At 36.9% G+C, this 17,054-nt stretch overlaps 1 protein-coding gene across 1 annotated transcript; it reads right to left on the bottom strand.

Annotated features, from left to right (window-relative positions):
* Nucleotides 1-1,550: 1,550 nt before the first annotated feature.
* LOC131758047 (ubiquitin) lies at nt 1,551-1,995 on the bottom strand. Its single transcript, XM_059065918.2, has one exon. The coding sequence runs from the start codon at nt 1,923-1,925 to the stop codon at nt 1,692-1,694; it is 234 nt and encodes a 77-aa protein (XP_058921901.1). The 5' UTR covers nt 1,926-1,995; the 3' UTR covers nt 1,551-1,691.
* Between the last annotated feature and the right edge of the window lie 15,059 nt (nt 1,996-17,054).

Here is a 17,054-nt window from a genome sequence, read left to right as displayed (position 1 = left end):
AAAAGGCATGCCCATTTCATGACATAAAAACTCTTTGTGGTCAAAAACGATGAAGGGTTTGAGATTTTACCTTACTTGTAGGCTGACAAATTAGCCTGTCAAGGTTCATAAATGCTGGAATAAGATATAATGTGTCAGAGACAGGGATGCTCTTTTCAACACATAGTGATAATAGAATTGGCATCCATATGCAAAAGAAAACAAAATAAAACAAAATCCTTTAAATAAGCCCTTAAGTTAAAAAAAAAATTAAAATGAATATCTCTGTGATCTTGAGTTTGGCAAATAGTTTTTAGATAAGACAGCAAAAGAAAAATCTATAACAGAAAGAAAAAGATAAACTATATTCAAGTTGAAAACATTTACACTATGAACAATACATTTATGAGAATGGAAAGACAAACCGTGATAGGAGAAGCGATTTGAAAATCACATACCCTGTAAAGGATTTTTATCGAGAACATATAAATAACTCTCAAAGCTCCACAAGAAAATAAAACAACATAATAAAAAATTGGCCAAGAATCTGAAAACACACTTCAGTAAGGAAACTATGAAGATGACATTTACAGCAACATGGACGGGCCTAGAGATTATCGTACTAAGTGAAGTAAGTCAGACAGAGAAAGACAACTATCATGTGATATTACTACATGTGGAATCTAAAATATGATACAAATGTGCTTATTTACAAAACAGAAACAGACTCACAGACATAGAAAACGAGTTTATGGTTACCAAAGGGGAAGGGGGAAAGGCATAAATTAGGACTTTGGGATTAAGAGATACACACTACTATATATAGAATAGAAAAACAACAAGGACCTACTGTATAGCACAAAGAACTATATTCAGTATCCTGTAATAAGCCATAATGGAAAAGAATCTGAAAGGAATACGTATATATATTCTTTGCCATATAGCAATGAACACAACATTATAAATCAACTATACTTCAATATTAAAAAAAACAAACAAAAAACGCTGACATTTGAGTATTTCAAAAGATGTACAATATTATTAACCATCAGGAAATGCAAATTAAGACCACAATGAGTTATTAATACAATGCTATTAGAATAACAATAACAAACAAACAAAAAAACTACAAATATGTAAAGCAGCTGGAATTTTCATACATTGATGGTGGGAATGTACAGCCCCTTTGAGAAAATAATTCTGCTCTTTCTTGTAAAGTTTAACACATACTTACCAATGACTGAGCAATCCACTTCTTATTTTTTGCCTGCATGAATTCAGAACTTATCTCCATACAAAAACCTGTATACAAACCCTTGTAGCAGCTTTATGGATAACTGCTAAAATCTGGAAAGAACCCTGATGGGTTTGAAGAGGTTAATTAGTAAATGGTGGTACAATGATACAGTGGAATGCTACTTGGCAACAAAAAGGAATAAACTGTTGTTTTATACAATGACATAAATGAATCTTAAATGCATTTTGATAAGTGAAAGAAGCAAGACCCCAAGCCTTCATGTTTTATGATGATTTCATTTATATGAAATATAAATGATAAAAATATAATTTTTTTTTTTTTTTCTTACCATGCAACAAAACCTTTATTAACATTTTGAACAAGTTCAGCTATTACTGAAACTATCTTAAATTGGGGCAAATAGCTAGAGTGCAGAGTGGCCATCACTGGGCATTATGAATGCAAGACTGAATAATTAACAGCCACCCCACAGACGCAGGACCAGGTGCAGGGTCGACTCTTTCTGGATGTTGTAATCAGAAAGAGTGCGGCCATCTTCCAGCTGCTTGCCCGCAAAGATGAGCCTCTGCTGGTCAGGGGGGATGCCTTCCTTATCTTGGATCTTGGCCTTCACGTTCTCGATGGTGTCACTGGGCTCCACCTCCAGGGTGATGGTCTTGCCGGTCAGGGTCTTCACGAAGATCTGCATTTTGACCTGTGAGCGAATTCGAAGGCGGTGCGAATTCAACAACGCAGAGCCTCCACGGCACAGCAGACACCCCCATTTTTTTCTGCAAAAAGCAAAATTATAGGGATGAATTAGTGGTTCCCAGGATTTGGGGTGGGAGGAGCATAAGGTAATTTTGGAGATCATGGAATTGTTTTGTATGGAACTGAGGTTGGCAAATACACTCCTCTATGCATTTGTCAAAGCCCATGGAACTGTACACAAAATGAGTGAATTTTGCTATATGCAAATAAAAAAACTACCAGGATATAAAGGAAGTGCAATACAGAATGTAGACTGTGACAAAATAATTTAAATTTATTTCAAATGAATGACATAACCAACTACAGTGTGTGGGAAACAAAGGAGCTGGGCTGAGTAACTTTAGAAAGCACTGTTTTCACTGGATATTCTAAGGGTAGAAACAACAACAAAAAACCTATACATACACTGTTTTCTAATTGATAAAGCTACTTTTCACAGGGTGTGGGTTAGAAATTCTGAAACTATTTTTTATTTATGCTTCGAATGAATAAATGAGCAAATGTATTATGGATAAGGACCACTGTTAGAGATATGTCATAAATAAGCAAAGAGGGAACAGAAATAAACCTGTGGTCCTGAAGAGGATTCAGATATACCAGTATGAAAAAAATATGTGCGTGTGTATGTGTGTGTGTGTATGTATATATATATATATATATACATACACACACACACATACATAGATAGAATAGACATGTGTGTATACATGGGTTAGTATACACATGTACATGTATTTTCAAATTCTGTCTTCTGAATGGACCTACACAGAACGACACCCCAGCAGCAATGAGAAAACTTAGTGCCCAGATCTTGACTTCCAAACAACATTCTCCAATAAAAGGAACGAGAGCTTCTTAGAGAAGTGTTGATGCTAGGGATGACACACACAAAAAAATGTAAGTTAAGACTGGAGCACTTTGTAATCCTAGAAAGTAAGGAACTTGCAAAGAAAAGCTTGGGGTTTGTTGAAAAGACACAGGAGCTGACCAGAAATAGCCCCAATGTCCAAAACTGGAACAATTTGAGCGGCAAAAATATAATGATAATGTTGAATTGTAACATAAAGAAAAAAATATATTCATATGTCCAAACCATAAACAAGTGATCAAATGCTGGAAAAGGGACAGATTTTCCCTATGAAAAATTTCCAATTAATGAATTTAGAAGGAACAAGGGAAATAGAAAAACATTAGAACACCACAGTGAGGGACTTCCCTGGAAGTCCAGTGGTTAGGACTCCATGCTTCCAACACAGAAGACACGGGTTCGATCCCTGGTCAGGGAACTAAGGGGAACTAAGATCCCACGTGTTGTGCTGCTCAGCCCCACCAAAAAAAAAAGAAAAAAGCAAAAAGCACCACAATGATAATTCCTGTTGATTAGAAACACTGACCATTGTGAAGATTAAGGAGAAAAAGGATATGTTTGAGAAAGAGGGTATGTTCATAGTCTCAAAATATCTCCACCAACGAATATTATTTACAAAGAATTAAATTGTAACTTTACCAAGAAGACGTCTGACAGAAACCATCCTAACCAAGTAATTTAGGTTAATATTACTAGTAATAAAACATATTATCATCATGCACATATTAACTTCAATGCACTGAGGGTACCTCACAGCCGTGTTCTTTTCCCAAATCCATAACCTCAATCTAATCATGAGAAAACATCAGAAAAACCTAAATTGAGGAGCATTCTATACAAAATACCCGATCTCTCTGAAATTTCCAAGATCCTAAAAAACAAGGAAAGACTTAGTAATTGTCACATATTCGAGAAGAGTAAGAAGGAATTTCCACAAGGAAATGTAAGGCAGGATCCTGGATTGAATCCTTGAACAGAAAAAAAGATATCAACGAAAAAACTAGCGGACTCTGTATAAACTCTGTATGTACCGTAGTCCCCCCTTATCCTCAGTTTCACTGTCCGTGGTTTCAGCTAGCCGCTGTTAACAGTTAATGTTAACAGTAAGTGGGAAATTTAATATTTAATTCATAAGCTTTAACTTGCTTACCATTCTGAGTCGCTTGACGAAATCTCGCGCGATCCTTCCTGGGGCGTGAATCATCCCCTGGTCCAGCGTGTCCGCCCACAGTCGCTTAGCAGCCATCTTGGTTGTCCGGTTCACTGTTTCAGTGACGCGATGGTTGAGTTCCGGAAACCCTAATTGTACTTAACAATGGTCCCAAAGTGCAATTAGTACTACTGTATTAGTTAACTGCTAAAAGTTGCTTTAAAATAGTTCACCTAGGGACTTCACGGGTGCAGTGGTTAAGAATCCGCCTGCCAATATAGGGAACACGGGCTCGAGTCCTGGTCCGAGAAGATCCCACGTGCCGCGGAGCATCTAAGCCCGTGCGCCACAGCTACTGAGCCTGCGCTCTAGAGCCCGCGAGCCACAACTTCTCTTTGGCATATCCGCAATTTGGATATGCCAAGGAGAAGCCGTTAAGTGTTTCGTTTAAGTGAAAAGGTGAATGTTTACTACTTAATAAGGAAAGAAAAAATCGTATGCTGAGGTTCCTGAGATCTACGGTAAGAATGAATCTTCTGTTGGTGAAATTGTGAAGAAGGAAAAAGAAATTTGTTAGCTTTACTGTTGCACCTCAAACTGCAAAAATTATGGTCACAGTTTGTGATAAGTGCTTAGTTCAGAATGGAAAAGACATTAAAATTGTATAATAAGATATTTTGAGAGAGAGAGATCACATCACATAAATTTTATTACAGTATATTGTTATAATTCTTCTATTTTACTCTGAGTTATTGTTGTTAATCTCTTACTGTGCCTAATTTATAAATTACTTCATCACAGGTATGTATGCCTAGGAAAAAACACAGTGTATATAGGGTTCAGTACTATCTGTGGTTGCAGGCATCCGCTGAGGGTCTTGGAATGTATCACCTGTAGATAAAGAGGGATTATTGTAGTTTAGTTAATAGCATTGTGCCAATGTTAATTTCTAATTTTGATAATTTTACTACGGTTATGTAACATAACTGTAGTATATGAATGTAGGAGCTGAGAGAAAGGAATATGAGAAATTGCTTTACAACCATTGCAACTCTTACATCTAAAATTATTTCAAAATAAAAAGTTAAAATATTAAGTTTCTCAGTCATAGAATTTATTTATTTATTTTTTGCGGTACGCGAGCCCCTCACTGTCGTGGCCTCTCCCGTTGCGGAGCACAGGCTCCAGACGCGCAGGCGCAGCGGCCACGGCTCAGGGGCCCAGACGCTCCGCGGCACGTGGGATCCTCCCGGACCGGCGCACGAACCCGCGTCCCCTGCATCGGCAGGCGGACTCTCTGCGCCACCAGGGAAGCCCTGAATTTACTTTTAAATAATTTTTCAGAACGTGCTGAATGCTCTTCCGCCTCACAAGGTATTCAAGATTAAACATGTTAAGACAACAATATTCTGCTGGTAAAGGACCATACATTTAAGAGATACCTTTAAATCTATGTAGTATTTTTGTTAACTTTTAAATCTTAATAACAGTATTTCATACAGCTCAGGCAATGTTTATGCTGACTATAAAAATCCCGAGTTTATATGCATATATATTACAACTTATTAAGGATATATCATGGTTATTGCATAATATTGAAGATTCAGTCATGCTGAAGTTGATGAGTATTGGATTTGAAGTCAATGACAGTTTGATTCCAAAGTTTGCTGCTGATACTAGTTATGTGAACTCTGGGGCATGATTTTGTTTTAATGAGTTTCAGATTCATACTGAGTTTTAACTTCTTTCTTTTACAATTAGAGGTAATTATAATTATCTTTCTTGGTCAACATTTAAAGATTTATAAAAAAATAGAAAGTATTATCCCAATTATATGATATTTCTGAAAATATGGAAAATTTATAAATATAGAAGAAAAAATGATTGTATATTTATTTTTATCTTTATGCCTATGCATATATTTACATAATAGGAATCACCCTACATAAATGATTTTATTACTTACTTTTTCCAAGTAACATTGTGACAGAAAAATTTCCTGTTATCATCACAAATTATTTGTAAGCAAATTTTAAATGCTGTGTAATAGATATAATAGATACTGGTACAATGACACATGCACATGTATGTATATACATACATGTATGTCTGTATATATATATAGTATATAGTATACAACCTGTTAGAATATTTAGGTGTCTTCAAACTTTTTCTTAGAGTAAGATCCCTCAAGAAACCCATATATTTTCTTCCTGTAGCTGAATAATTTATTTTCTATTTGGAATTAATAAATCAAAGCAAGTTGCAGATCAGTTTCCCCAGAAAGTTGACTTCGAGACAGATTACTGTCCAGGAAATATCCCTGTGGGGCGGGGCAGGGAGCTAGATTAAAGGGAAAAGTTGGTTTGTGACACTTTCTCAAAATGGTCCCAGGCAACTTCTTGTCAACTGTCAAACTGAGATGGCCCTTCCGAGTTGTCCTGAGTTGGGGTGAGTTTCCAGGCGTTTGTGGCAAAGCACTGACTAACTTATTGGATACAAGGTGCTCCAGAGGAGGGTGAGACATTAGGCAAGATGGCTTCTTCAACACACTTTATCCCAAAGAGGGCTGTTTGTGGCAACACTTCACGAAGAGCTGTAGTGTAAGTTCTTTCCTAAGGAGGTGGCACCACAGCGTTCAGTATGAAGGCTGTTCAAAATTCTGTATACATTCTAGTGAGTAGCTCTACAAAACTATGGTACAAATGCAATTAGTACTATGATATTAATTAACTGCTAAAAGTTGCTTTAAAATAGTTCACCTAGGGACTTCACTGGTGCAGTGGTTAAGAATCCGCCTACCAATATAGGGGACACAGGTTCGAGCCTCAGTCCGGGAAGATTCCACATGCCATGGAGCAACCAAGCCCGCGCACCACACCTACTGAGCCTAAGCTCTAAAGCACACGAGCCACAACTACTGAGCCTGCGCTCTAGAGCCCGGGAGCCACAGCTACTGAGCACGTGTACTGCAACTACTGAAGCCCGCGTGCCTAGAACCCGTGCTCCGCAACAAGAGAAGCCACCGCAATGAGAAGCCCGCGCACCGCAATGAAGAGTAGCCCCCGCTCGCTGCAACTAGAGAAAGCCTGCGCGCGTGCAGCAGCAAAGACCTAACACAGCCAAAAATAAGTAAGTAAGTAAAAATAGTTCACCTAAAAAATTATTAGTGTATTTAGTTTGTTTATAGAGTCTTACGCAACATAAACATTTTAAAATGTTACTTTATCCTATTTTTACATTTACTTTTCCTTGGACTTTATAAAATGTTTAAATATGCTTTCTCACATCTTAAAATTAGAAAAATATTCTACTGTATCTTAGTACTTCATAGTTTATTTCCATATATAACCTCATATTTTTAAAATTTTTATTTATTTATTTTTGTGTGTAATACAGAAAACATACTTTTCCTTTGTTTTCAAATGGGTAGTCATTTCATGAATAATCAATCAAAGCTTTCCTCATTGATTTGAAATGCCACCTTTATTACAGTAAATTCTCATATACACTTATTCTCTATGCTTTCCATTGATCTATTTGCCTGTGTCTCCATCAGTACCATACTTTTCATTAATAAAGTTTTATGGTGCATGTCCCTCTCCATTCTTCTTCTTTTTTTCCTCATTATTTTCTTGGCTATTTCACACGTTTAATTTCTGAGATGAAATTTAGAATCAGTATGTCAAGTTATGAAACAACCACACCACAAACAATCAAACAAATCAAAAAGAGATTTGGGGTGAATTTTCATTGAATTTATGTATTAATTTGGAAAGAATTGGCATCTTTACAGTATTGAACCTTTTCCTCCAAGGGCATGACATCCATTTCATTTAGTCAGGTCTTTTTTTTTTTAAAGCTTTTGACAAGGTTACTTTATTTTTTTAAAAAAATTAATTAATTAATTAAGTTATTTGGCTGCATTGGGTCTTTGTTGCTGCACACTGGCTTTTCTCTAGTTGCAGAGAGCGGGGGCTACTCTTCATTGCGGTGCGTGGGCTTCTCATTGGGTGGCTTCTCTTGTTGCAGAGCACGGGCTCTAGGCACGTGGGCTTCAGTAGTTGTGGCACTCGGGCTCAGTAGTTGTGGCTCGCAGGCCCTAGAGCGCAGACTCAGTAGTTGTGGTTCACGGGCTTAGTTGCTCTGCAGCATCTTCCCGGACCAGGGCTCAAACCCGTGTCCCCTGCATTGGCAGATGGATTCTTAACCACTGCGCCACCAGGGAAGCCCTATAGTCAGGTCTTCTTGTATGTTGTCATGGAATTTTTTAGCTGATTTGGTGTTCATCTCAAACAAAATGAGAAATAGAATGAAACATCTGTATAAACTGATTATAGGAAGAGTTTGTGTCAGGATGACCTAGAATGTTGGCAGTCTGTTTCTAACTGTCCAAACTATAACATCTGTACCTTTGAATTTTGTATAAACTTTGTCATCCTTAAAGTATAATCCTTCTTTAGTTGCTTTTTTTGTTTTTGCCTGTATTTTGTATAATAGCTTTTGAATGCAGCAGTATTCAAATAGAGAGCAATCTTATTTCAAATAGAGAGCATTTACTAACTTTTAAAAATAAACTCAGAACAAGGATAGTAGTTTATCTGAGTTCAAGCTTTGTTTTCTGTGACAATGTTCTTAGATTTTTCTTATTTATAAAGGTCATTTTTTAAACTTTTACCCACCCCCCCAGATCTCTTACTTTTTCATTTTAGTGTAGACATCTTTTCCAATGTAAAGTTAAAAATGATCATTTACATTTTCTTCTAATGATTTATATTTTGATTCTTAAATAAAATTATTTAATATACTTTATGATTGCAGAGTTAACATGTTTTTGTAAAAATTTTAGAAAATGTTAAAAGGCTCTTGCTTCAAAATAAATTTTGGTAATAATAGTAAACTTGAGAACCCACTCTACAGATTTGAGCATTTTTCTCTATCATTTTATATACATATTAGTAAGTAGGTATTTTTATTCTTTTAATAATTTTTTTACCTAAAGTATATTTCAAACATGTTTTGTGACATTATTCTTTAGCTTGATATTTTTAGTTGATGTATAATATTTTACCATATAATGTCATAATTTATTGAGCTGGTTCAATGAAAAAGATCGATTGTTTTCAATCTTTGTTCTTATAAAAAATGCTGAATATAAGCAAATGCTTATTTCATTATTATCAATTCCCAACACTGAAATTACCAAAAAGAGAATGTGGTCATTTTATGCTTTTGATGTATGTTGCCAAACTGTCCTTTTGAAATTTATTACCAGTTTACAGTTGCATATATGTTTGAACTCTAATTAAGTTCCACACTTAATGGGAATTTTTAGCAATGGGAATACAGCAGTGAATGAAGCAGACAAACACCTAGGACATCATGGAGCTTACATGCTAGTAAAGAGAAATCAAAATAATCAACGTAAGATTTATTTATGCATACATTATATAATTGCTATAGACTGAATTGTGTCTACCCCCAAATTCTAAGCTCTGTCCCTCCTTGTGACTATATTGAGAGAAAGGGGTTTTAGCAAGTAATTAAGGTTAAATGAAATTATAAGGATAGGATAATAATCTGATAGGATTGGTGACCCTGTAAGAAGCAATCTCTCTCTCTTTCTCTTCACCTGCACACACTGAGCAAAGTCCATGTAGTGCACAGTGAGAAGGAGGCAGCTTTCTGCAAGCCAGGAAGAAGGTTTCTCTAGAACCCAACTTCCAGCCTCCAGGACAAAATACCATTGTTGGGTGTCTTAAGCAGCAGATAACTTATTTTCTCACAGTTCTGGAGGCCGGAAGTCTGAGATCAGGGTGTCAGCATGGTCAGGTTCTGGTGAAAGCCCTTTTCTTGACTTGTAGCTGGCCCCTTTACTCTGTGTTCACATGGCCTTTCTCTGGTGCGTGAGATTGGAGAGAGAGAGAGAGAGCTCTGGTGTCTCTTTCTCTTTTTATACAGGCACTAATTCCATTATGGGCATCCTCATGGTCTCATCTGAATGTAATTACCTCCCAAAGTCCCCATTTCCAAATATCATCACATTGGATTTTTGAGGGGAGAATAAAAAGCAGACTTTGGGACATGTTACATTTGACATGCTTATAGGACACTTAAGTGGAAAGGTTGGTTGGCAGTGGATATGTGAGTCTGGGAATTAATGGAGAGGTAGAAGTGGATATCTCAGAGTACAGATTTGGAAGCTAGGATACTGGGAAACACAAATGGAGAAGCGAGGGGATAAAAAAAAGGAAAAATATTCCAATGACTGAGCCCTGGTCTTCCCTGATATTTCTAGGTTAGAAAGTTGAGGACGAGCCAGCAAAAAAAGACTAAAAAAGAAAGTCTAGGATAATGGTAGGAGTGAAACCAGTGAATGAAGTGTCCCAGAAGCAAGTGAAAAAGTCTTCCAAAGAGAATGATCAAATGCTGCCAGCTGAGCAAGTTAAATGATCACAGCATTTATTAGTCATTGAAGATGTTCACTGGTGACATTGACAAGAGCAGTTTCAGGGGATTGGAAATGGCAAATCCTAGATCAGGTGGATTCTAGAAAAAAATGAGAGAATACATGTATAGACAATGCTTTCAAGAAGTATTGCTGCAAAAAGCGTGTGATAAATAAAGGCAATTATCTAGAGAGAAAAGTAAAAAACTTAAGTTTTAATTTTTCTCCCCTATTTGCATACTTATTCTTGAGATGGGAGAAACCATAACAGAGTTTATATTCTAATGGAAATGATCCAATGGAGAGGGAAAATTGATCGTGTAGGAGAGAAAGAAGACAATTGCTGGAGTATTGTCCTCAAGTAAGTGAGAGGGGATGGAGGGACTGGTCATGGCCAGGAGCACATACAATGTATCCATAAGAAATATGGAGACAATGAAGAGTATATGGGTTCTGATGAAATCAGTGTGAGAGCATGCCTGTTTCCTATATTTGGCAACACTGAGAATGATCTCTCTTTTTTAAAAAAAATTAATCTATTCATTTTTGGCTGTATTGGATCTTCATTGCTGAGTGTGGGCTTTCTCTAGTTGTGGAGAACAGGGGCTACTCTTCGTTGCAGTGAGGTAGCTTCTCTTGTTGTGGAGCATGGGCTCTAGGCGCATGGGCTTCAGTAGTTGCAGCTCATGGGCTCAGTAGTTGTGGCTCCTGGGCTCTAGGCAGGCTCAGTAGTTGTGGCGCACGGGCTTAGTTGCTCCGTGGCACATGGAATCTTCCTGGACCAGGGCTCAAACCCGTGTCCCCTGCATTGGCAGGCGAATTCTAAACCACTGTGCCACCAGGGAAATCCAAATGCTCTCTTTTAAAAATAGGTATAAACATCACATCATCCAGTTGGGGATAGGCCTTGGAGCTATAAGGTCAATGGACTTGGGATTTGCCTCCAACTTTTGGCCAAGTAAATTAGATGGCTCTCATAAAAAAGTAGAAGAATGAAGCAAATTCACTGAAAGAGCAGAAAGTATTTAAAAAGTAGACCATTCAGTCTCAAAAATAGCTGACTTTTATATGACATTCTCAGCTTTACATTGTACATTTAGAAATTAGGTTCCGTAACTGTCCCATGTATCCATCTAAACTTGAGCTAATTTGCCTAGAAGTCTATTCTTGAAATCATATGGTCCATAACTAAGTCGTGTGTGTGGGGGGAGTGTGCCCGTGTGTGCACACACCCGTGCGCATATGTGTGTGTGCACGCCCAAACATTGGTTCACCTTTAAATGTTATGGGAACTTCTGCTTCTGACTATGACAAAAAAGAGTATATCAGACTCACTGTTCTAAGGACAGCAACTGTAAAAGCTATATTTAAATAATATTTTAAAAATCTGTTTGCAGACACCAGAGAACAATCAAGGCAGCCAGATCTTGATGGGTACAGTTTCGTCAGAGAAGGAAACACATTGAGGTGAGAGCTCTATTTCCTTTTGGAGCATTTTGCTTATTCTCTACAGTAAACATAAATGCCAAACAGAACACAGCATCCTAGAGCTTATGGCAGTCTCTCAGGGCTTTACAGGTAAAAATGAGAGTTCAAGGCTGCCAAAGCAACCATGACTTCAAGAGTCAGAGAAAAGAAAACTATAGAAAAGTACAGGGCTATTTTTCCTGCAACTTCTCTTTGAGGCATTTGCTGATTCTTAACTGCATATTCCCAGGGCAAGTTATTGAGAATCCAAGCAGAACATAGTTAATTAAAGGATAAAAAGTTAAGCAAGGAATATAAGAAATTAATTTAGCTGGAGAGACAAAAATTGGATTTCAGGACTTACCAAGTAGTAGGAGCCCTGATAAGGCAACCTAGACTTTCAGCTGAGATTCTTTCTCTGGTAATGCCCTAACAATAAGAGAAATATAGGAATATTCCAGTTCCCACAAAACAAGAGATCTAGCTAGAAGTCACGGTGATCTGCCCATATTCTATCTATGCACTATTCAGAAGTAAATTGATAAAAAACCGAAGTACAAATTATAAAATAAATTATAAATAAAAAACACATTACCTTCATGGAACAAATAATAAAATTAATTGCCACTTTTTAATCAGAAACCATGGAAGCCAGACAGCACAATGACATCTTAAGGTGCTAAAAGAACTGGCAAATTGGAGTTCTGTACTCACTGAAAATCAGCTTCAGAGAGGTAGTGAAATAAAGACATTTTCAGAAAAACAAAAACATGAGGGAAAAGTAGTAATAATAGTCTTTCAGTAAAATAAATACTGAAAGTATTTTCCAGGAAAAAATAAGATGATTTTAGATTGTTGTAGATTGTAAAAGTGGCCAAAATAAGCACCCCTTCCTCCACCCACCTCCTTGCGATTTGTCATTGTAGATCCTCCCATTAAGATTTGAGTCACTTGTATCACCAATTGAATCTGTTTGCTAGGTTGTATGGATTGAATTAGGTAACCCTTCCAAATTCATATGTTGATGTCCTAACTCCAGTACCTCAGAATATGACCTTATTTTGCGGTAAGATTTTTATGTAGGTAGTCAAGTTAATGAGGTCATTAGGTGGCTCCTAATCCAATATAACTAGTTTCCTTAAATAAAGGGAAATTTGGACACAGAGACATATATAGAGGGAAGACAATGTGAAGAGACAAGGGGAGAAGATAGACATTTGCAAGCCAAGGAGAGTGGTCTAAAACAGATTCTTCATTCAAAGCCTACAGAAAGAACAAACCCTGTCAACATCTTGATTTTGGACTTCCAGCCTCTAGAACTGTGAGAGAATAAATTTCTGTTGTTTAAGCTAGCCAGCCTGTGGTACTTTGTTATAGTAGCCCTAGCAAACTAATACACAGATATACTTACTGCTTTGGCCATTGGAAATTGGCAAACATGAAACAGAGGCTTGAAAAAGGCTATAAATTGCTCTAGCCACTCTTTGGAACTCTGAAGCCAGCATGTGAAAAATGGTGGGCCAATCTAGTGGAGGATGAAATACCACATGGAATAAAGTCCCCATGGAAATAAATCCTAGACCAATGAGCTTACCAGCTACCTGACATGTGAGGCAGGCCATTCTAGATCATCCTGCAATTAGTTGACCTGCAACTGACCACAGAAGCATGAGAGAACTTAGCTGTCAGCTAAGCCAGGCCACAATCAGGCTGATACATAGAAACTTGAGCCCAATAGAACAATTGTTTTAAGCCAACCACTATAATTTGAGGTTGTCTGTTTTACACAAAAATCTAAGAGGTACACAGATAGAAGTAAGAAAATTCAGGAAAGGAAGAATAGCCTTGGAAAAGGTAAATAGATGAGTAAATACAACTTACTTTTGACTCTAAGACAAAACTAATAATATTTTGTATGGTTGAAAATATATGTCAAATAGAGTAAAATGCAAAAATAGCCTCAAAGTGGCATGATTATAAATAAAGTGTTATAAGATGCTTGCCTTTATGAATTCTGCATTTGTTTGTGTATTGAGGAAGATTTTCTCCACAATAACATAAATATTTGTTTTCTGGTTTTGCTACTTATTTATGTAATTATGGAGAAAACATATACTCTAATATTTTCTTCTAATATGTCTATTTTATGTATTTGTTCAAACTCAATATGTTTTTTTCAATTACCTACAACTTATTTTGGGGAACAATGTGAAATACAAATCTATGATGACTTTTTTTTTCAAATAGCTAACCAATTGCCCTAATATCTTTCAAAATGTCCATCTTTTTAAATGTACTTAAGATGCCCATCTTTCATATATTAAATTTTATATGTAGGAATGATGTCATTTTAAAATATTTTTTCTTTCATTTCCCACAATAAGTCATTATGTCCTATTAGTAATTCCGCATAATTTTCATTGAATTTTCCAATGAACTTTAATTCTCACTGACATTATTTAGTTACAGACCCTCATCATTTCATATTTTATATTTTCTAACTGATCTACCTATTAACATAATACTAAAATAAAGTATTCTTCCCCTTCTTCTGCTGACTCTCAGCTTCAAAACTTTACTTATTTTAGATCATTATTTAGGCCTACCCTTCAAAACCCTTGATCTCCTTGCATAATTTTTTTTTTTTTTAGTTTACCTGCTGGAGACAATTCTTCATGGATCTCTCACATTTCCATATATCTTCTTAGAGGCCTTGAGAGATCTTGTTCCAGGCTATCTTCTCAAGAATATATGTATAGCAAACAGCCTTGAAAGATAGAGACTGTATCTCCTTCTGGGGCAGAGGTAGATTTGTTTGTTGTCCAGGATAGTAATGTCTCCCTCTGGGCAAAGGTAGGGCAGGTTTTCTAGCAGCCCTCATTAAAAGATTGGAATTTTCTAGGTTCGAGTTCCTCAGGGTTCCTCATTGACATAGACTACCGACATCCACTGGGGCTGTTTCATAAAATATCAATGGGACTTGGGGACAAGCAGAGCCATAGCATACATTACATTTAAAATACCTGCTATGTCATGAGTAAAACAGTCCTTTGTCTCTGACTCAGCAGCCATAAAACTAGCAGGCTAACTTGTTAACTTGAAAGTAGGGTGTAATTCCAGGCTATTCTAATTCTTACTGCAGTGCTTCAGCCAGGCAGGTTTCCTCAGGTGACCCCACCCAAGTAAGACTACTCTTTTCTGTGGAATTGGTTTCACAGTTTTCTTTCTTTTTTTTTTGGCTGCATTGGGTCCTCGATGCTGCACGCGGGCTTTCTCTAGCTGTGGTGAGCGGGGGCTACTGTTCATTGTGGTGCGCGGGCTTCTCATTGCGGTGGCTTCTCTTGTTGTAGAGCACGGGTTCTAGGCGCGCGGGCTTCAGTAGTTGCAGCACATGGGCTCTAGAGTGCAGGCTCAGTAGTTGTGGCTCAAGGGCTCTAGAGTGCAAGCTCAGTAGCTGTGGTGCACGGGCTTAGTTGCTCCGCTTGATGTGGGATCTTCCCGGACCAGGGCTCGAACCTGTGTCCCCTGCATTGGCAGGCAGATTCTTAACCACTGCGCCACCAGGGAAGCCCAGTTTCACAGTTTTCTATTGGACTTCTACAATATGTTAAAAATTATAAGTTTCCACGGTAATATGACACTGCAACCATTAAAAAAAATCATTTCTTTTTCCAAAATTGAGATATAATTGACATGTAACATTGTATAAATTTAAGGTGTATAACAGGTTGATTTGATATATTGCAATATGTTTACCACAGTAGCTTTAGTTAACAACTCCATCATGTTACCTAATTATTATTTCTTTTTCTGTGGTGAGAACATTTAAGATCTAGTCTCTTAGAAACTTTGAAGTGTATAAACAGTGACAAATAGAATCATATTGCCTTTCTAAGTGCCCACACTCACTCTGATATTTCAATGCAGGTTAACCCAAACATGTAACAGGTGATCTGTTAAAATAACCCACTTTAAAGATAATTGACATGGGACTGTCTAGCCTTAGATACATTCATGGCTTATTTCAGCATTATCAACCTTCTGATCCTTTTGTTTTTTTATTATCCTCTCTGTTATTCTTTACCGTGATGTTACCTTATATTTTTGATAGGAGAATTCTTTAATATTCCCAAAGACATAGCTTGCATTTATCCTCAAGTGCTTTAAAATCTTGGCTTTTGAGGATATACATTCACCTTGCTTATGTCCTGGGACTACACTTCAGCATAGACAATATGAGTGTGTTTCTTGCTCTTAGGCACAGCCATCTGTGAAAATAATATATATACATATTTATATATATATATATATATACACACACACACATACAGTTATATAAAATCCTTAATATAATATTTAATGAATACTTTTCACATATAATTTACCATTTAATGAATACACCACCAGTATAAGGTTTTATACTCTCCTTTATAAAAATGAAGGCAATAAAGGTTTAGAATAATTATGTGATGTGCCAAAGGAACATCATTATTAAGTGATATAGCCTTGTACTCAGGACCCCAAACTCCAAATCTCAGAGTTCAATGTAATCATGACTTTAACTACTTTGTACTAGGCATTATGCTATTGGCTGAGCATACAAAGATGAATAAAATAAATCCCTTCCCCTTAAAGAGACATTGGGGAGAGAGTGTGTCCCTAGTCTACATTTATCCATTTGGGTCAGTGACCAAGTTTCCTTCACAGATCCTCAGTAGGCAGCCTTCTCTGAAACGTGCAGCTTTTAAGGACGATTCGGGGTGAGTGGTACATATTCGTGAGCTGCAGCTCTAACTCTACATGCCTCATCCAGAAAATGTGTGGTCTTGAGCAAGATCATAAAATTTCTCTGTCTCACTTTCATTCTTGGTGAAAAACATGAAAACTACGAGAATAGTAGATGATCCCTGAATAGGCACAGGTGGTTTCTGCCTCAGGGCCGTGGCTTTAACCTTTCTTGTTAGTCATCGTTCTTTAGTTTTAGAGACTCACAAGACTCACTCCTTCACTTCGTTCACAACTTGCATCAAACATGTCCTTCTCAATGCAGTATTCCTTAACCATTTCATTAAAAATAGCTCCTTTTGCTAAACCTTTCCATTATAAATCCCTTTACCCTGTTTATTACTAGAAA

This window comes from Kogia breviceps, chromosome 6 (genome assembly GCF_026419965.1).
Source record: "Kogia breviceps isolate mKogBre1 chromosome 6, mKogBre1 haplotype 1, whole genome shotgun sequence".
Taxonomy (NCBI): domain Eukaryota; kingdom Metazoa; phylum Chordata; class Mammalia; order Artiodactyla; family Physeteridae; genus Kogia; species Kogia breviceps.
Note: the sequence above shows the minus strand (reverse complement) of the source record. Positions and strands in the feature narration are given on the sequence as shown.